At 47.3% G+C, this 21,833-nt stretch overlaps 1 protein-coding gene across 1 annotated transcript in view; it reads right to left on the bottom strand.

The window, feature by feature from the left end:
* Positions 1-10,315: 10,315 nt before the first annotated feature.
* Positions 10,316-21,833, bottom strand: part of LOC119185755 (solute carrier family 41 member 1) — a 55,825-nt gene continuing 44,307 nt past the window's right edge. The window contains 1 exon segment of the mRNA XM_075883253.1: positions 10,316-10,588. Coding sequence (XP_075739368.1) covers positions 10,316-10,588 — 273 coding nt within the window.

Here is a 21,833-nt window from a genome sequence, read left to right as displayed (position 1 = left end):
TGCTGTGGACACTGTGCGTGCTTCCCTTTGTTTTGAAGCTCAGTGCTTAAAGAAGCGGTAAGACCCGATAATACGGGCAAGCAAACTGTGAATCGGTGGCCCCGGTTGCACTCTCATGTTTAGTTTGCATCGCAAAATAACGACTAAGAATCGGTGCAGCCATGGGGGACGATTCAGGTGGTGTCGCGAAAGCAAAGCTGCCGTATTTAACAACTACTATCCTAACTGTGACGTCGAAAAGATCGCAGTGCTGGCCTCTCTATGGAGATCCTCGCGGCAAATGTGTACTGAAAACGCACCAGTGAAACTTTCCACAGTCACTTAGTCATGTGCTGGTCGGTTCATCGAAGAACTCTGGGTGGTTACTACTATGGCAGAATTTTTTTTGTTCGCTAAACCTTCCATTTCTTTGTCTATCTGAGGTTTGGATACTGCAAAGTTCGTAGCTATGACGGCCACACCAGATTTAGTGCTCTACACTTTTCTTTCATTCGAAGGAAAGTTTGGGGGCTTTTCATGACCAGGACAAGACCACGCATGGACATAAAAAAGGATGGGAGTAGACACTATCTGCACTATTTCCAGCTTTGGCCATGCTCCTGATATTTTCTTTAAAATGCGAAGCATTTTTTAGCAAACTTCGGCGACCTTGCGCATATCTATCTATCTAGCCGCCTATGACTTTTAGCTCTCCTGGACGTTTCCATAATGATATCGATACCACTTGGTATGGCATAACATGACTGTATGAAGAACATATTTGACTAGTTATAACTTGAAAATCATGATATAGATTTCATGAATGTAATGATTTAAATTTCATGGTCCTGCAGCACTTGCAGTGGTTTCGTTCACATGACATGTTGCAAAACTGGTATGGTATGACATGATTGCATGGCGAACGCATAGCGACAGATCCCAACATGAAAATCATGACATGCGTGTCATTTAACAACATGACTTCATGCCAAACTCATGATAAGCTCGCGGGCATTTTGCTAGCGTCACATATGTCAAGTTTGGTATTACGGTACGTAAATTGATGACGAATGGTATGTGACTGGTGCAAACATGCTAAACATGAGATGCGTGTCATGTAACAACATGACTACATGCTACGCTCATGATGCGCTTGCGGCCGTTTAGCTAACTTTACATAGCCATATTTGGTATAACGTGACGCCAATGCTTGATGAAGGTATTTGACTGGTGCAAACATGATAATGATAACATGTGTGTCATGTGAGAACATACGCCACAGTCAATGCGCCAATACATTTCGACGTGACGCGGTGCGCTTGTTCGCCGGCGTTCATTTCGTCGCGTCACGACTGCGTTGCCGCAGCAGGCGCTGGTCCTGCCATATATTCGTAGGTGCGTGCCTCGCTGCGTTGCTTTGATGCATGTGCGTTTCAGCACGTCCAGTGTCCCTCCGTCCCGAAAAGAGGAAGACGCAGAGTTGGGTAGGTAACAAATCGGTGTGAAATGCAGCATTTCGCATTTCGCGCCGGCTGCCGTTCAGCCGCACCGACGGACGCTAGTCGCGCCTAGTGCTCGCGTTTTGCTAACGTAGCGTCGCTACGCCCCGCGTGCGCGTGCGTCAACGCCACACTACAGTATATTGGGCCCTTCATAATGCACTCGCGGCCGTTTCGCTAGCTCCACATATACCAAATGTGTTGTTACGTGACGTCAATAGATGACTAAATATGTGACTAGTGCAAACACGATAATCCTGACACGCATATGATGCAAAAACATGACAAAATACCGCTCTCATAGCGTGCTCGCGGCCATTTCGCTAGCTCCACATACACTAAATTGGTTATCAAGTGACGTAAATAGATGACGAAGGTAAACAACACATCCAAACATGATAATCGTGACACGGAAGCCATGTACGACATCATTTACGTCCATCTTGTAACATTGTGCTGATATTAAAGTAACATAACAAGATTTTCTTTCGCGCTTCGCATATCATTGATTCCCACTGTACGTGGGATCTGCCCTTTTTCTTTGTTAACCTTCCTTGCTGGTCGCTGTCTTGAGAGCTTTCTTGATTTCCATGGTAATCTGTGCAACTGCTTCTTCGCTATATAGAACCACTGAGAGCCACAGCTGTGGGGTAACTATAGGACAAAACTCATATACAATAAATAAAAGCGCCGATAGCTACATCTGTCGCAGGTAGAGAGCTATTGCTTTCTTACCATGGTAGCACCCCTGCGTAAGCTACTGCGGCTCTTTGGCTTTCCAACATTATCGCTATACTGCATTTGTAGCAAGCAGCTTATTGCAAAAAGGAATGAAAGCAGACACAACTTTTTTTTACTTGAAAGTTTATCGTTGTGTACAAGTGTCCTGCGTGGAACAAGGCAAGACAGTTCTATCTAGCAACTAGGATAATAGCTTTCATTATAACATTGTGACTGACGATCAGTTTATCTTCCAAAACAGGACACCACGCAAAGCAACTTGGGTAAGAGCCATAATACGATCATGTTAGGATGTCCTCGTGCGACAACTATGGCAGCAAGCCCGTGAGGAGGCCAGAAAACAGATCCTCCCGATTTTCGAAGGTTGCCTTAGGCCCCGACCACTAATTTGCTGGGGTTCTCAACAAACTTGTTCCCAGCACTGTCAGTTCCATCATCACCACAACCGCAACTTAACGGAACATTAAAACCATTATAGAGCAAAGCCTTCCATTAGTGTGTGCTTGTCCTACTCCCGACGCTAAAGCGCAACAGCAGCCTCAAATTAGGAACCCACCTAAGAAATTGAGTTTACGCAGTAGGATACCACAATGTTAGAAAGGCAAATGTGTTGACCAATAAAAAGTTTGAGATGGAAGCGTAACGGAAGCATAGCTTACGTACTTTACGAAGACTACTCCCTTCTTGAACGATGCCCTGCAAAGTTTTCTCTCCCTGGTTTCTTGAAAAAGCAGAACGTTTGTCCCCTGAGGAGGCCTAGCGCTCCTTGTTTCATCGCACTGCCTTTCAGGCTGACAGATAAATACATATAAATGCAGCTGAGGCTTCAGAGCCCTGTTTTCGGGGCATGGTGATATATGACATGAGCACACACGGAGACTCTTCCGTCATGGCCTCGTTGCCGTGCACAATGATCGCTACAAAGAAACACACTTCTGAGTGCAGCATCCTCGGCTGCCGGAAAGAACTTTCTTTGTCCGTGTTGTTGCCATGCCTGCGCGAGCACATGGAACCTATAGCGTAGCACGAAAGACGACTGCAATTCAGCACGTGACCTCGAATCGGTGCTCCTAGTCGTGTACAGAGGACAAACCTTTCTTCAGCCAAGAACGCGCTTTGAATCTCTTTTCGTGTTGCCTTCTGTGTAAATGACAGATTGCCTTGCGTATGCTAAGTTACGTGCAGAGCCACTGTCTCCCTCTTTACAATAGACTTTCCTCTTCTTTATGTCAACGGGCGTACATCCCTCGCTTCTCGTTTCCTAGTTGTTGCGTGTGTTTTCTCGGGACTGTGGCATGCGCTATTCGCTATGTGACACGTATGGGTGCACTTAGGGCATCATCTATGATGTCATTTCACTCATATCGCTTCATTTGAAAGCCTTTAAATTTGATTTACACCTCCGACACGTATGGCACCTTTCTAGGTCACACAGCTATGGCACGTTTGTCACTTAGTAAGCAATTAGATGTGCAAAAGCTGAATGCTCGTCCAAAAACTTTCTCTAACACTATCGCCAAACTTTGCTGCCATTTTCAGTTAAACTATCAGCGTTTTATTGCACGGTCGCTACACAGCGCAGAAAAAAAAACGCACGAATCAGAGCAAACTGATAGCAAAAGTGTATCTCAGCAGCTACTCAGAGTGGGAATATTAGAATATACTAAAGTGTAACAAGCAGTGCTTCAAATTTGTGATGACCGAAATAACAAAAGAAGACAAGTTTTCAGTCGTTCAAGTTATCATAGACGACAACACTAGTGAGGCAAGTGCCCTCACAGTGGAGTGTGATCAAACCGAGATTCTCCTAGAAGCTACAATATAACAGATTGTTTTTTTTTAAAGATGATAGTCTTTCTTGGGGACATTCCACGCAAGAATTTTGGTCTGTCTATCTGTCTGTCTGTCTATCTCTTTCTGTCTGTCTGTCTGTCTGTACATTTGTCTAATTGTCCATTTTTGACGCGACTTTAAACGGCAGCAAACAATACCCCAAACGCGAACCCCATCTGCAGCGCCCACCAATATCGATCAAGATTTTGCGTTCATACTTGTGCTATTGTCAATTAAAAAGAAATTATTGCGCATAACTGAGGCACCATAACATCACCTCAGTATTCGGTACATGTGTCTGTTTACTAGAAAAGGCATACACAAGCACTTATGACCATGGCGCTTAGCACGCTGCGCTGACGATGCAACGCTTGCATCGGCTTTGCTAAGACGACATGGTGGTGACACATACCCGTTGCCTTGATTTCTACACCTTATCGCCTGCGAGACAGCCGTGCGCTTTGTTTTCAAAGGTAACTTCCAGATAGCGCTCATGTATCACGTGTAACGTGGCTTTATGCGCTCGTTCGCCCCCGCAGCACGCTCGAAGCACTCTAACGCAGCGCCTCCGTTATACCATTCACCAATTTTCTGGCGCAGAACATCAAATAAACGTTTTTTTTTCTTTCTCCAAACGGAAGTTTAACGTCTTTTGACGAAAATTGCAGTGTAACTTGTATATACGGGGCCATTTCTTTTTTAGAGTTTACACGTAGCTGAAGCAGTCAGTCGTGTATTGGACATATAAATTATACCTCGGGAACAGCACTACAACAAGCACGAAATGAAGCGCAGACACACAAAATCATTTTTTGTTTCGCTGCAGTGGATTATATATTCTCTGAAAAAGGATCGCAAGGAGAGATCCTTCAGCATGATATCAGTAGTGCTACTGAAGAACGAACATTATTACCTGGAGGGTTGAATGCCGTTTTCACGCATCGGCTGGTCATCAAATTTTCTTCGTTTCTCCTTGAATTCATATTTCTGTTGTAGGCCCGTGTGCCCAGATTTGGGTGCACGTTAAAGAACCCCAGGTGGTCAAAATTTCCGGAGCCCTCCACTATGGCGTCTCTCATAATCATATGGTGGTTTTGGGACGTTAAACCCCACATATCAATCAATCAATTCATATTTCGTTGCGGTGAAATAAGACTCATTGTTGTCAGTCAGCCCTTGCTCTTGTTTTTTCTTTCGATGTTTGTTGTAGTGTTCTATATGCGATGTCTTGCACATACCAACAAGTCTACGTTAACACTCCATGTTGAATTTAGCACCTTTATTCATGGCACGTGTGCTCCAAGTGATTCAGAGATATTCTGACGAAACTAAAATAGCTAGGCAGTGTGCATGCGAATTTCAGAAAAAAAAGCTGTAACGGTTACAAAAAGCCCTTAACTATAGAAATACACTTGGTAGAATGTATCTACAGCGAGAAAGGTACAGAAAAGACAGAGGGGTTAATCATAGTGTAGGTGTTAGTTTGACTTGCTGGAAATATGTTGTACAAGGGTACAAAAGGCGCACAAAAAGCCTATGTTTTAACCTTTCCCTTGCTTCATCGTTGGCGGGGCTACAGTAAGTAACCCACCACACTGGCTACACAGTTGCAACTTCACGCTTTCATTTTCATTGTCCGGCTGGACTAAATTCCGCCTTACTTTATGGCGTAACATTTAAAGCTCACAAGCACTGTGACCTGGGCCCATTGGTGTATACTTGGGGTGCCAAAAGATCGATAACTAAGCAGCCAAAAAGTATGGACGTGAAGCACGCACGCCAATAACGTGCACATTCTGTGCTCCCATTCTCTCTCTCTCTCTCTCTATCACTGTGTGTGTGTGTGTGTGTGTGTGTGTGTGTGTGTGTGTGTGTGTGTGTGTGTGTGTGTGTGTGTGTGTGTGTGTGTGTGTGTGTGTGTGTGTGTGTGTGTGTGTGTGTGTGTGTGTGTGTGTGTGTGTGTGTGTGTGTGTGTGTGTGTGTGTGTGTGTGTGTGTGTGTGTGTGTGTGTGTGTGTGTGTGTGTGTGTGTGTGTGTGTGTGTGTGTGTGTGTGTGTGTGTGTGTGTGTGTGTGTGTGTGTGTGTGTGTGTGTGTGTGTGTGTGTGTGTGTGTGTGTGTGTGTGTGTGTGTGTGTGTGTGTGTGTGTGTGTGTGTGTGTGTGTGTGTGTGTGTGTGTGTGTGTGTGTGTGTGTGTGTGTGTGTGTGTGTGTGTGTGTGTGTGTGTGTGTGTGTGTGTGTGTGTGTGTGTGTGTGTGTGTGTGTGTGTGTGTGTGTGTGTGTGTGTGTGTGTGTGTGTGTGTGTGTGTGTGTGTGTGTGTGTGTGTGTGTGTGTGTGTGTGTGTGTGTGTGTGTGTGTGTGTGTGTGTGTGTGTGTGTGTGTGTGTGTGTGTGTGTGTGTGTGTGTGTGTGTGTGTGTGTGTGTGTGTGTGTGTGTGTGTGTGTGTGTGTGTGTGTGTGTGTGTGTGTGTGTGTGTGTGTGTGTGTGTGTGTGTGTGTGTGTGTGTGTGTGTGTGTGTCCACGAAAGATTCAAGAAATGGCGAGACTTGTTATTAATGCAGTGGCACTAGCTCTGTCCTGCCACCTTCTAATATAAACCACCTGGACCGAAAACTTCATGCAATGAGACTCTATGCACGGAGAATAAATTTGTTAACAAAGGAAGTAGTATGAACTTTACTTGCAAAATTATAAACTTCACTGTACCAATCAAATGCAGACAGACTGGAGAATGAATTCTGTTCCAATATACCATAAAAAGTGCGTATAGCGAAACCTTAGGAATTTTATGTGTTTCGCCTTAGGGCACAATCTTCAAGCGCACCACGTTTATACTTCGATATGACTGTGCAGTGCAGCTCACTAAAATGATAGAATACCGGCGTAAAGGAAAGAAAGTAAAAGGGGAAATGCGGGCCGTTTTACGAAACCCCGGAATATGACACGGAAAGGTTTCTTGTGTCAAGGGACACAATTTGGCCGTGGCCTAAAAGCTTTCACCATGCATCCCGTTCAAACTTGTTCAAGCACATATTTGATATAATGGCGGCATTGTGCATGTAGCATGTTGCATCAGCAGCCCGTAAGATGAAATGCGAGTGACAAAGATTCAGTTCTTACAACACTTCTGATTGTTACTTGTGCATATACCTTGTTATTTTCATCGGTGCCGTTCTGTTCCTCTCATGATCCCTTTTAAATTTTGCCCTATGGGTCTTCCATTCCTCCAAACGAGCTGCCAGACTCGTTTTGAAATAACTTGCTTGCGGCACCGTTTGTGCTTCTTGAATTTTCTTCGCGTTTATCTCAGGTTCACGTAAGAGAAAAGCCTGAAACATTCAAACGCATTTGTCTCCTGCTCTCATTTTTGTCCTTCATGAACAGCGGTCATCTCAGGTTTCTTGCAAGGAACGAGTATGTGCCCGTTAGAGCCTGCAGTTTTCTTTTTAATCTCTTGTGCAACGAAGCAGATCTTTCTCGTTCTATTAGTAAAGGAACACAGACTGAAAAATTTTTTGAAACCCTTCCATCTGCGCCCCTTAGAGGAACGACAACCTTTTCGTTTAAGCTATCTTCACTTTTTTTTATTTTTAGGCCTAGCTTCAGAGTTTCTACTGACAAACATACATTTCTCACTCTATTCACTTGTAGTTATCCCATACCGTCTTCAATGTCTCAGACGTAGCATTGTCGGATTTCATCACTCTTTCAAACGAAATTACTCCATGCTGGCGACAAACGCCAAACGGCATGATGTGTTGCTTGTTGCATTCGGGAATGCGCATGCGAACAAGTACTTCATTACGCCTCAGCTGGTGGCTTATATATACCAAAGAACGCTAGGAGCACAGATTCAACCATGTAATGCCCGCTGTATCATATTTGCTACAGTGAATATAATACCTGCACAAAGCTACTATTGGTGTGGTGATAAGCAGCTATTGCTGACTTAACATGGTATGAAAAGTTGGTGACTTGCATATTATGCAATAGTAACTAATTATTTACATATGTTATTAATTAGGTTACGTGCCAAACAAAATTTTGTATTTTTCATAAAACGAGCTGTACAAGAAGAGTAAAAGCAGAGTTTTCTCGCAAGTTTTCTCAAGGAATAACTGTTTGTGCGCATTGTAGGTTTAAATGCAAGAATGTGGGCAATTTAAATTTGAGAGTGTTAAGATGAATTTACGTTGGCAGTGTGAGCTCAACAAATGCAATCTGAAACTATTAGGGTGTCAGTTTTATTCTAACACAGCTAACCTCTATAAAAATCTGATATTCTACTGCACAGCCACGAAAGGTCTTGGAAACACTTTGGAATAGACCATACGAAGGCGTAATGTTGCTGAAACGTCAATTGTTCTTGCAGTGCTGCATATCTTACTTTATAAAAATTTCATATGTTCTCTTATAAAACAGGCGTTACGTTTGGTTAGCGTCTCTTTAATACTTAGGCGCCATCCACCAAAGTTAGTTTATGAAGCATTAGCCCTTGCTTCTATCCTCGCAAGCACAAGCACAACATATCAGCTTATGTCTTCTGGTGTTGATAATGCCCCAGTTACTTTGGCATCGTTACACAGCTGTAAACAGGTTATGGAAAGCATGTGCGATGGTTCAACATGTCTGAATGTATTATATTTGGACATATTATCATCGTTATTTTGTAACGCCTCACGCAGTAAACAAATTGCACCGCAATCTCCTTCCCTCCGCATACATCTCATAACATCAATTCCCATCGTACGTGGAATCTGCCAGATTTTTTTTGTCCTGAAAAATGCTGTAAAAACAATGCGCTATTTTTTTCACTGTGTAATGAAGGAACAACAATGTTTTCAAATTGTTTCCTCGTCTTGAACCTGTATTTGTAGACTTCCAGGTTAATGGCCATTCACTTTCACACTCGTATAAGATGCAGAAGATGATAAATGTGTGCACTTAATCTCCTATTTGATGCAGCAGATAATAATTGTGTGTTTGTGATGCGAGTTTTTGTTTTGTTTACCGACCTCCAGTGCATCGTATGCTCTGTACCATTCACCCCCCTAAAAAAACCCTTGAATCGCAACGTTGAATGTATTGGACGACCTAGTGCGATCAATCCCAGTGCACAATACATTGGACAACATTTTGCGGCAAAGTGATATCACATAGAAAATGACAATGTGACACTGGTAGAGAACGTGATAGTTACCCAGAGGACATCACTTTTATTCATGTGTTTAAAATTTTAAGTTCAGGCACTCGTCGTGATTTTCAGCTGTGAACCAACGAAGGCTTTACTCATACCAAAATTTCTCCGACATGAACTTTTTAACGCTATCACGTTCTAATATTCACTGATAGCGTAGAGCGAATTTCCCATAGTAAAATAGATTGATAAGTCATTCGGTTTTGGGCCTATTGATAAATACACAACGTTATATCACTAAGAGTGTCGCCAAAAGTTATTTATTACCATGAAATGAATGAGTTTTACAGGAAATTTATTACGCTTGCTCTTTATTCTTATAACTAAGTGTATCGTACTGTCTGTACCTATTCCTGTAATATTAGCTATCAAAGATGTTTTAGAAACTCGTAGAACTAATAAATATACTTCATTCAGATATTAGGTCAATGTTAACTTGTGCATATCTTTTTTCTTGTGAAACTGGCCCGTTTAGTGTCCTTGATATTTCCCTCAATTATTTAAGCTTATGTTGGCGCCGTGCTTTATCACGCTGTAACTCTTGTTTGTTTTGTTTACGCTCCACCCATCGTAGATTTTGTCGGCATTGCCTTCGGTAGTTCAAGTTATTGATCACTGGTATGTAGGCCAAAGCGTCTTATGAATATTCATGTTCATTACTATACAGCGCAGGAAAAATGTACCATCACAAGTAAAAATGAGAAAAAGAAGGCATAGGTTGGCGTTGTTTTATCTGAAATATCACACAGAAAACCCATATAACTTGCGAAACACTCATACTTACGTCTTCACGTAGGTGACATTATGATACCAGTACGTTGTGGAAGCGTACTTGAGCTATACGACGTATACGTGCATACACGCACATAGTAAAAAGAGCAAAAAGATCGGCATTTAAATTTTGGCAATTATAATTGACGTAATAGAGCTAAAAGCATTATAACGTTATAAACAACGAAAAATAAAACAAAAACGCGGACTTGTCATCACATATCAAAGCGCACAAGTAGCCTTGAGAACTGAAACTGCGCCTGGTCCACTCTGGTGGAGCAAAGTACGTGGCATCGCTAGGACAAGGTGGAAATGCTGTAACTTTGCGTAGAAGACGACGCATGCACAGTGAGATGAGTGGTCACGTGCACGTAGGAGCGCAGCTCTTCTTCTTGAACGGCCGATTTGTCGCCAATGTAGTAGAGCAACGCATAGGCCATGGTGAGAAACCCCGTGCCCAGGAAGTCGCCGCAGCCCGTCAGGCAGGGGATGGCCGCGTTGTCCGGGTCGACGCCCCAGTTCCAGAGGTGGTACACGATGAGGCGCGCCAGGTACAGCAATACCAGCACCTTCGCAATTCGAGTAAGTGTTGGTTGCTCCGGCATATTATTACTAGTTGCAGTCGCACGTGTCAAAGCCCCGACATAATTATTAGGCATGTCGTAGTAGAGGCTTCAGAAATTCTGACGCCACCACCCGCCAAGGTGGACTAGTCGCTAGGGCACTCGGCTGCTGACTCGCAGGTCGTAGGATTGAATCCCGATTATGGTGCCTGCATTTTCGAAGGAGGCGCGAGTTCTGTAGGCCTGTGTGCTCAGGTTTGGGTGCACGCTAAAGAACCTCAGGTGGTTTAAATTTCCGGAGCCATCTACTACGGCACCTTTCATATACATATGGTGGTTTGGGGCAATCAATCCCATATATTATCATCATGTGATCAAATACCAGCCCAAACGGTCGTAATTCGACGGACGCCCATGTGCTTGAGGCCCATGTTTAAGGCCCATGTGCTTTGACTTAGGTGAACGTTCAAGAACCTCAGGTGGTACAAACTTCCGGAGCCATGCTATATGGTCTCTCGCATATTCATACAGTGTTTTTGGGATGTTAAGCCCAAATAGCTATATTGTGGCTAATTTCACTAACGAGTACCAGCACCTGTTTTTTCACACCACCAACATTTTCGCCTACCCGGTCGCAGACATTGCTGAATGTTTCATTCCTAAATCAGTCGACAACGAGCTTCGACCGGCACTAAGTGACGGGACTTCGTTACTTGCCAGAGTTGTTGTCAATTTAACCCTCTCGGAACAGCAACAGACTTAATTACGTGAACTGCTATATTTCCACGTTCCATTTCCCAAGTTTTTGTTATCGTCCCAAAACACCACACCAATCTCAGCGCGAACCGTGCCTGCAGTTTTCGAGAAGGTTCCGGACTGTAGTAGATCATTTCGATAAGATCACGCCCACTGTGCGAACGGTACAGATTGTTCTGGAACCTACGCCACCGCCAGCAATAACGCTAGAACATTCGACGGCAAGAGTATAAATGCCGACGCGCTTCGCCGCTTGTCAGTTGTTGGTCGAAGGCCGACGCTCCGTTTGCCGCTATCAGTCCGAGACTGCTATTTGTGCGAGACTGCTGCTGTAATTGGACTTTCCTTTTACCAGGCACAGGTTCGCCCAAATAAACAGTTAAATCCCAACACGAAGTTTCCTGTCTTCGGCCAAGTCACGGCCCCGTTACATCTAATGGAGGTGCTGCTTCGTTCATGTACCGGACGCCCCCGTCAAGCCGTGAACCCAGCCCACGTCGCGGAGAAGACACCGACGCCAGCCAGGAGCAGCGAACAAGGCGCCGACAGCAAGGGCTACCACCGGAGTACGGGCTTCAAGAAGACAAGGCGCGGAAGACCAAGGTCATGACTGCGACTGCAGCGACAATGACAACCGCCGCATCCCAGCCCACGATGGTCATGCATCTACCCAGGGAACCACCAATTTTCCATGGTTCATCGTTCGATAACCCGGAGTCCTGGCTGGAAACATACGACCGTGTGGCTGCCCTCAACTACTGGGACAACGAAGAAAAGCTCCGTCGTGTGTACTTCTACCTGGAAGACACCGCAAGGACCTGGCTAGAGAATCGTGAGTCCACGCTCCGAACGTGGGATGTCTTCTGCGGCGCATTTCTGCAAACGTTCGCGAGCGTCGCTCGCAAAGAAAGGGCCGCTGCTCAACTAGAGACCCGGGTTCAGCTTCCAAATGAGAAGGTTGGAATGTTCACAGAGGAGATGACCCGCCTATTTCGTCACGCTGACCCAGACGTGCCTGAGGAGAAGAAAGTTCGTTTCCTCATGCGAGGAGTCAAACAGGAGCTCTTCGCGGGACTAATGAGGGATCCACCAAACACCGACCAAGAATTTGTATCCGAGGCGACCACCATCGAAAAAACCCTTGACATGCACACCAGACAGTATAACCGTCGCCTGACTCCAGAATGCGCTGCTGCTCAAACCAGTGACTCCGAAAACCTGCGTGAAACGATCCGAGCGATCGTGCGGGAAGAGCTGCGCAAACTGTTGCCTTCGGCGCACCCTCAAGTGGATTCGATCGCTGACATTGTGCGAGAAGAAGTTCGGCAATCACTTCGAATTCCCCAAACACCGCTGCCCGAGCCAGAAACTATGAGCTACGCCGCTGCAGTGCGCCACAACGCTCCTCCCCGTCCACGCCACAACGCCGCCCCGTCGCACTTCCGTCGCCGGACAACACCGCCGCCACCACTCCCACCGACGACCTACCGTTCACCAGCGGGCCAGCGCAGTGCGCCGAGGAAAACCGACGTTTGGCGCACCCCTGACAACCACCCACTGTGCTACCACTGTGGCGAGGCCGGGCACACTTACTGCCGTTGCCAGTACCGACAGATGGGACTGCGTGGCTTCGCCGTCGATGCACCACGTCTGCATCCAGGGGAACGGCCACGTGACATCGCCGACTACCTGACAGGAACTCAATGGACACCCCGAAGTCCTTCCCGTTCGCCGTCGCCCAGCCGCCGCATGTCACCGCACCCCCGGCAGTACTCCGGCCCAACGCGGGGCCGGTCTCCTAGCCCGTATCCGAGAAACTAAGGGCAGCAACCGGTGGAGGTGCGGTTGCTGTGCGACGAACTACCGAAGATCCTCCGACAATTACGACGCCGCGACGGAGCTTTCCGAACACAATGCCAACCAGGCAAAGCCCTGACGGCGAAAGCTCACTTACCAGAGGTGGCCTGATGACGCAACATGGAAGCAGCGGATCAAGCCGACGCAGCCGTGACCCGACGCCACGCCCTAACTGTAATACGAGAGGGCGAACTAGCGACATCGACGTTTTTATCGACGGCCACAGTGTGACCGCTCTCGTCGATACTGGAGCCGACTATTCTGTCATCAGTGGGTCGTTCGCCGCGAAGTTAAAGAAAGTTCGGACAGTTTGGAAAGGCCCTGAAATCCGCACAGCCGGAGGTCATCTTGTAACGCCGGCAGGAATCTGCACAGCGAGAGTCACCATTAACGGCCGTATTTATCCTACAGACTTCATAGTCCTACAGCGTTGCTCGAGAGATGTCATCCTTGGCATGGACATCTTATGCCTTCATGGTGCTGTCATCAACCTAAAAACAAAGTCGATAACGTTATCCACAGAAGAAGCACTACCACCGCGCACGCCATCAGGACACCATGCCTTGAATGTGCTGGAAGAACAAGTCACCATTCCGCCTCGCTCAAGCGTAATTATTTCAGTCGGCGCTCCTAAATCACCTGACTTGGAAGGCGTCGTTGAAGGCAGTCAGCATCTGTTGGTCACCCGAAATATTTGCGTCGCAAGAGGAATTGCAGAGCTGCGGGAGGCAAAGCAACGGTTATGCTCACGAATTTCAGCAATGAGTACAAACATGTGAACAAAGGAACAACGGTCGCATACATCGAAGAAATTGTCGAAGCCACCAGTGCTTTCGCCCTCGCCGATTCTGCGGAACCTGCTCAGAGGAACCAAGCCCCTCCCATAGTTTTCGACGTCAATCCCAGACTACCGAACGATAAGCAAGAACAGCTCAAGGCCCTGCTCCTGCAATACGAAGATTGCTTTTCGTCGTCATCGAAAATTCGGCACACACCAATCACGAAACATCGCATCATAACCGAAGAAAATGCCAGACCACTCCGTCAGAGTCCGTACAGGGTTTTGACGCGAGAACGTGAGGCCATGAAAAGACAAGTTGATGAAATGCTGCGGGATGACATTATCCAACCGTCCAAGAGTCCATGGGCATCCCCCGTGGTGTTAGTGAAGAAAAAGGATGGGACCCTACGTTTCTGCGTCGATTATCGCCGCCTGAACAAAATCACAAGAAAGGACGTGTATCCTCTTCCATGAATAGACGACGCACTTGATCGGCTCCATAACACCAAGTACTTTTCGTCAATGGACCTCAAGACTGGCTTTTGGCAAATCGAAGTCGCCGAAAGAGACCGAAAGAAGACGGCGTTTATAACACCGGACGGCCTCTTCGAGTTTAAGGTGATGCCCTTCGGCCTTTGCTCAGCGCCTGCAACTTTTCAACGCGTTATGGATACAGTACTGGCAGGATTGAAGTGGCAAACTTGCCTTGTGTACTTGGACGACGTCGTCGTGTTTTCTTCGAGTTTCGACGAGCATCTTCGGCGCCTTGAAGCTGTACTTCAAGCCATCAAGACGTCCGGACTCACACTGAAGCCAGAAAAGTGCAGATTCGCGTATGAGGAGCTCTTGTTTCTGGGACACGTTATCAGCAAGTCTGGAGTTCGTCCCGATCCGCGGAAAACAGCCGCCATCGCCGACTTCCTGCCTCCCACTGACAAGAAGGCCGTGCGCCGATTTCTGGGCCTGTGCGCCTATTATAGGCGGTTCGTGAAAAACTTCGCCCGCAACGCCGATCCTCTCACTAACCTTACCAAGGCCGACGTGGAGCTCAAGTGAAAATGCCACAGGAAGACGCTTTTCAGGAGCTTAAACATCGCCTCCAGATGCCTCCGTTACTTGCCCATTTTGACGAATTCGCCGAGACGAAAATACATACTGACGCAAGCAGCGTAGGTCTTGGCGCCGCTCTTGTGCAGAGGGCTGACGGACTTGAAAGGGTTATTAGTTACGCCAGCCGATCGCTATCCAAAGCAGAAGCAAATTATTCCACAACAGAAAAGGAGTGCCTCGTCATCATCTGGGCTACGTCGAAATTTTGCCCCTACCTCTACGGCAGGCCCTTCAAAGTTGTGAGAGACCACCACGCCTTGTGTTGGCTAGCCACCTTGAAGGACCCTTCAGGTCGCCTCGCACGATGGAGCCGAAGACTTCAAGAGTATTACATTACTGTCATTTACAAGTCCGGAAAAAAACACTCTGACGCCGACTGTCTCTCTCGTGCGCCTGTCGACCAACCGCTACCCGACGACTCGGATGACGAGTACTTCTTGGGAACGATGACTACCGACGACTTCGCTGAACGACAGCGGGCCGACCCGGAACTTAAGGCCCTAATAGAATACCTCGAAGGCAGGACCGCCGAAGTCCCGAAGGTATTCAAACGCGCACTTGCGTCGTTCTTTCTACGAAACGGTCTCCTACAAAAGAAAACCTTTTCACCGCTTCGAGCTAAGTACCCCCTTGTCGTGCCTTCAGCTCTGCGACCAAAACTCCTGCAGGCCCTGCACGACGATTCGACGGCAGGCCACCTCGGTGTTTCTCGCACGCTCTCGAGGATACAAGAAAGGTGCTACTGGCCACGTCTTACCACCGACGTCACTCGTTATGTGAGGACATGCCGGGACTGTCAGCGACGCAAGACACCGCCGAAAAGGCAAGCGGGACTTCTGAAGCCAATTGATCCACCTTGTCGACCTTTCCAGCAGATTGGTATGGACCTACTGGGGCCGTTCCCGACGTCGGCTTTCGGAAACAAGTGGATCGTGGTAGCTACCGACTACCTCACCCGCTACGCCGAGACAAAAGCCCTGCCAAAATGCAGTGCATCCGAAGTAGCTAAGTTCTTCGTCGAAAATATCGTCCTACGTCATGGCGCCCAGGAGGTCCTTATCACCGACAGAGGAACGGCATTCACTGCCGACCTAACTCAAGCGATCTTGGCATACAGCCAAACAAACCACCGCTGGACGACAGCGTACCACCCACAGACCAACGGCCTCACCGAGCGGCTTAACAAGACGATCGCCGACATGCTGTCAATGTACGTCGATGTCGAACACAAGACATGGGACGCCATTCTTCCGTATGTGACCTTCGCATACAACACGGCGGTGCAGGAGACGACGCAGATATCTCCATACAAATTGGTCTACGGAAGGAGCCCGGCAACGACGCTCGAAGCCATGTTACCCAACGTAACCGACGAAGAAAACCTCGATGTGAGCGAGTACCTTCAACGCGCCGAAGAAGCCCGACAACTTGCGCGTCTTCGTATCAAGAATCAACAGACAACCGACAGCCACCGTTACAACCTTCGACGACGCTTCGTGGAATACATGCCCGGTGAACGTGTTTGGGTGTGGACGCCGTTACGCCGACGTGGACTAAGTGAAAAGCTTCTGCGATGGTACTTCGGGCCGTACAGGGTGGTTCGACGTCTCGGCCCACTTGATTACGAGGTTGTCCCCGACGGCATCAAGAACTCTCAACGACGCCGATAGCGACCTGAAGTCGTACATGTCGCGTGCCTTAAGCCGTTTCATGCGCGTTAACAAACTGAAACAGTGTTTTTTTGTATTATAGTTGTATCGTAATTTATTCATTGTACTTTCTAGCATTAATATTGTACCTTCATCTTTAGTTAAAGCATCGGGACGATGCCTTTTTTTCAGAGGGGGGCAATGCCACGTTCCATTTCCCAAGTTTTTGTTATCGTCCCAAAACACCACACCATTCTCAGCGCGAACCGCGCCTGCAGTTTTCGAGAAGGTTCCGGACTGTAGTAGATCATTTCGATAAAATCACGCCCACTATGCGAACGGTACAGATTGTTCTGGAACCTACGCCACCGCCAGCGATAACGCTAGAACATTCGACGGCAAGAGTATAAATGCCGACGCGCTTCGCCGCTTGTCAGTTGTTGATCGAAGGCCGACGCTCCGTTCGCCGCTATCAGTCCGAGACTGCTATCTGTGCGAGACTGCTGCTGTAATTGGACTTTCCGTTTACCGGGCACAGGTTCGCCCAAACAAACAGTTAAATCCCAACACGAAGTTTCCTGTCTTCGGCCACGTTACGACCCCGTGACAATATAAAGTTGATTGATTGATTTGTGGGGTTTAACGTCCCAAAACCACTTCTGATTATGAGAGACGCCGTAGTGGAGGGCTCCGGAAATTTTGACCACCTGGGGTTCTTTAACATGCACCCAAATCTGAGTACACGGGCCTACAACATTTCCGTCTCCATCGGAAATGCAGCCGCCGCATCCGGGAATCGAACCCGCGACCTGCGGGTCAGCAGCCGAGTACCTTAGCCACTAGACCACCGCGGCGGGGCAAAAATATAAAGTTAAAGAGTGCTTAGCATCCTACTCAAAGGTTCGTCAAACACTGTTCCCCAAACACCGAATAATTGCGTATACCGACGCCTCACCCATAAAACAACACCCTTACTGCGTTTTGGCAAAGAAACGTGAAGTCATAAATGCTCCCGTTGAAGAGATGCTGCAAGAGGACGTTATCCAACCATCCAAGAGTGCTATCGTCATCTCCGGTTGTTCTCGTAAAGACGAAAGATGGATCGCTGCGCTTCCGAATAGACTACAGTAAACTACAGCGTGACTAAAAAAAAGTTTATCCGCTGCCACGCATCGATGATTCCCTCGACTCACTGCAATGGGCTAAGTATTTTTCATCGGTATACTTGAAAAGTGGCTAGTGGCAGATTGAAGTCTATGAACGACAACATAAAAAAACCACCTTCGTTACACCGGATGGCCTATATGAATTCAAAGTGCTTCCTTTCGGCCTCTGTTCTGTACCTGCGACATTCCAAAAAATTATGGACACTGTTCTTGCCGGTCCAACGTGGCACACGCACCTAGTTTATTTAAATTAAGGTTTCATGTTTTCTGCGACCTTTTAGGAGCACATAAAGCGTCTGCAGGCAGTGCTGGAAGTGCTTCGCTCTATTAACCTGCCATTGAAGCCAGAAAAAGGCCACTTCCGTAATAAAAAATTGAAGTTTCTTGGCCATGTTGACAGTGTGGACAGTGTTTGACCAGACCCTGACGAAAGCTCCGCCGTGCTCTCGTTTTCTGTTCCACGTCATAAAAAGGCAGCAAGTCAGTTTCTAGGAGTCTGTGCGTATTATCGCCGCTTTATAGCCAATTTTTCTAGGATTTCTGAACCACTAATTCGACTCCTTCGTGAAGACGTGCACTTTGTCTTGGAGGAAGAACAGGAGACAGCTTTCTCTGAACTACGGAAGCATTTGCAGACACCGCCAATTTTTTCTCACTTTGACTAAGATGCTGATACTAAGATTTATATTGACTCCAGTAACATGAGTCTTGGTGTTGACCTCGTCCAACTACAAGAGGGCACGGTGCAAGTGATCACACTCTTTCCCGCGCCGACGTAAACTACTCCACGTCCGAAAAAGGGTGCCTTGCTGTTGTATAAGCAATGATGAAATTTAGGCCTTACCATCATGGACGCCTCTTCAAGGTAGTGAACGACCATCATTCGTTGTGCTCGTTAGCCAACCTACGGGACCCATGCGGGCGACTGGCACGATGGCGTCTTCGTCTGCAGAGTTTCGATTTCACGATCACTTTCAAATTGGGCCGCAAGCAAGAAGGTGCTGATTCGTTGTCCCACGCACCTGTCGAAATTTGTGGCCCACGACAAAGAAGATGACGGGGCTTACTACACCACCCTTACTACAACCGACCTGATACACGACAGCGCGCGGGCGACGAAATACGCGCAGTTATCGAAAACTTGAAAGACGTACCTGTTCCATACCTCATTGTATTTCTCGAAGTCTGTCGTCATTCTGCCTACGAGATGGGGCACTGTATAAAAAAAACTCCAACGGCAATGAGAGAACTTATCTTCTAGTCGTGCCAACTGGCATCTGTGACGACATCCTTCTCGCCTGCCACGATGAGCCCACATCTGGCCACTAAGGTTCCTCCACTCTTGTGAGTTACTTTCCTCTCGAACTTTCGCTCGACAAGCGTACTACTGGCCTAAGCTTTACGCATCCGTTAAGCGATACGAGAAAATCTGCCGCGATGGTCAACGCCACAAATTCCCGCCACTGAAGCCCGTGGGGCTTCTTCAACCAATCAAACCACCTAGGGTGACATTCGATCAAATAATAATAAATTTACTGGGGCCCTTTCCGCTGACATCTGCCGGCAACAAGTGGATCGTAGCAGGCACAGACTATTTGACGAAGTACGCTGAAACAAAGGCACTACAGCGCGGTACAGCATAAGCGTAGTAAAAGAAGGCGTGTGTGGGCTTCGTAGCTTTGGCTGTGAACACTCTTTCGGCCCGTTTATCTGCAATAGAGAGGACACCAGAAAGCGAAGCTAGCTTCTTCGCCCGCCGGAAGATGCGCCGAAGTGATTTGGCCTAACCCGGGCGTTCTTCGGCGTTGCGAGGGTTAGCAGAGCCGATCGCGTTCGCGCATAGCGACGTCGCAACTGCAACACCGACAAGGCGCGGGCCAGGGAAACCGGATTCAAGAGCCGGAAGTGAAAGATCAACGGCACCGACGAGGTGCGAGGGAGGTCCACTGGTAACACCGACGAGACGCAAGCCAAAGAAGCGAAGCGCAAGCGTCTTCAACGCGTCGGCAACACCGACGACACGCGAGTGAAGGAAGCCAAGTATAAGCACCGACAGCGGAATGCCAACGCTGACGAATCCTCGACGTCGTCGTCATTTGGCAACGTCTCGAAAGCACCACGCGACCTCCACTGAAGCACCCGTACGCAAGCGCTGCGCTCCGCCGGGCGAACAAGAGGCGACGTGTAAGAACGATAAGGGCTTTTTTGAAGACACTACTGGTCCGAGTGAGTTGCCTTGCGCATCGGTGACGTGTCGATCTTCGTGCTCTACGTTACTGCGAACCTGCCAAAGGAGCTCCTTCAGCGCTGTCTGGAGGAGACGCTGACTGTTGAAGCGAGGCCTGTCGATGGCCTCTTATAGTCGCGGGAGATTTCAACGTTTTCGTCAGCGGAGGAGGATGAGAATGGCTCGTCGATTACATGCTAGACGTGCACTCGCTGAAGTGCGTGTCGGCGGAACGGAAATCACCCACCACAATAAAAGGAATACGAATCGATTTGGCCTTAGCCAACATCGACGCGGAATATCTGCAGGAACCTCTCAGCGTGCAATTCACCGATCACAAGGTGGCGATCATCAAGGCGAAGCACGCGCCTGCTCCGGTCCAGCGCTCGTGTCCCCTCTGAAGAAACGAGTAGACATACGCCAGCCATCGCTTCAAACGAATCTTCCAGCACTCACCGCAGCACCAGCATTAGCACCTTTGAACTCGTCACGCCACACGTGCGCAACGCTGATGTTTCGCACTCCTTCAGGGTGCCGTTTGAGGAGAGGTTTCACATTTTTATTATCATAAATTCCAATCCCTAGTGCTTCAACGTACACCAAGATTTAGGTACATGGGCCTATAGGTTTTCCACTTCCATCAGAAATGGGGCCGATGCAGAGGGGATAAGATCCAGAGACCTGCTGCTGACACTCGAACACCATAATTAATAGACCACCGTGGCGGAACTCGGATAGGACAGGTGCTATTACGAAAAGTGGCTAAACAATCTTTAAAACACTTTGTTGGCCGATTAATGTAGTTAGTTAGGTGTGATAACGTCGACCTATAATTTATACTTGCACTAAATATTTCCCCTTTCTACTTCACAGAATTTCCTGCCGACCTTTTTATTACAACAAGCTTCCAGTGTAACCATGGCTCTCGCGTCATTTTAAATATCGCTACTTCAATAAAAAGGACCTGATTCCGTAATACATTGCAGAGAGTGGCGTTTGTCTAAAAATGGCCTCTTGCTCATGCTTGTCATAACCTACCTCTGTACCTCCTTTTTGGCATTTTTACGTATACATTGCTTTCATTTCGCACTACTACACCCTAGTTCTGAACTCTTACTTTACATACCTTCATGAAGGGCCTTTGCAGGGTTGGTTTTGGGACGTTAAACCTACATATCAACCTTTGGAGGGTGAAGGCCGAACATAATAAGGATAGCCTCGGGGAAATTTAGAACGGCTAGAAAACATCATGCTTAGATGAAGCAATTCTTAGTTACCTTATAGAGTATATGATCCGGACACTTAGAATTTGAAAAGGGTGAATGCGACTAGCAAGTATTTTTCTTTGTTTGTCTCGCCTTTCTTTTTATTCTGCTGGTGAAGTGTTGCATGCAATATGTCTGTTGAAGCAACTGTCTAGGAGACATTCGCGTCGCCTTTTGCACTCATATCGGAACGCCAAACCACTCATAGAACAAAAACAAAAAATTAATATTGTAATGATAAAAATGATTAATATTATTGATAAAATTCTAACGGTATAGGCAAGAACAATAATATTATTAATAATGAACTGACTGGTGATAAACTAGCGGCTAAAGTGAATCACCACATCCTCTATCACTCGTGCGTACGCCTCAGGCTTGGCTTAAAACGCCATGATGACCGATGGGCAGTTACAGCACCTCACCTTGACTTCTTGTTC

This window comes from Rhipicephalus microplus, unplaced genomic scaffold (assembly GCF_043290135.1).
Source record: "Rhipicephalus microplus isolate Deutch F79 unplaced genomic scaffold, USDA_Rmic scaffold_15, whole genome shotgun sequence".
In the NCBI taxonomy this organism is placed as follows: Eukaryota; Metazoa; Arthropoda; class Arachnida; order Ixodida; family Ixodidae; genus Rhipicephalus; species Rhipicephalus microplus.
The sequence above is the reverse complement of the archived record's forward strand: the minus strand, read 5'-3'. Positions and strand labels throughout refer to the sequence as shown.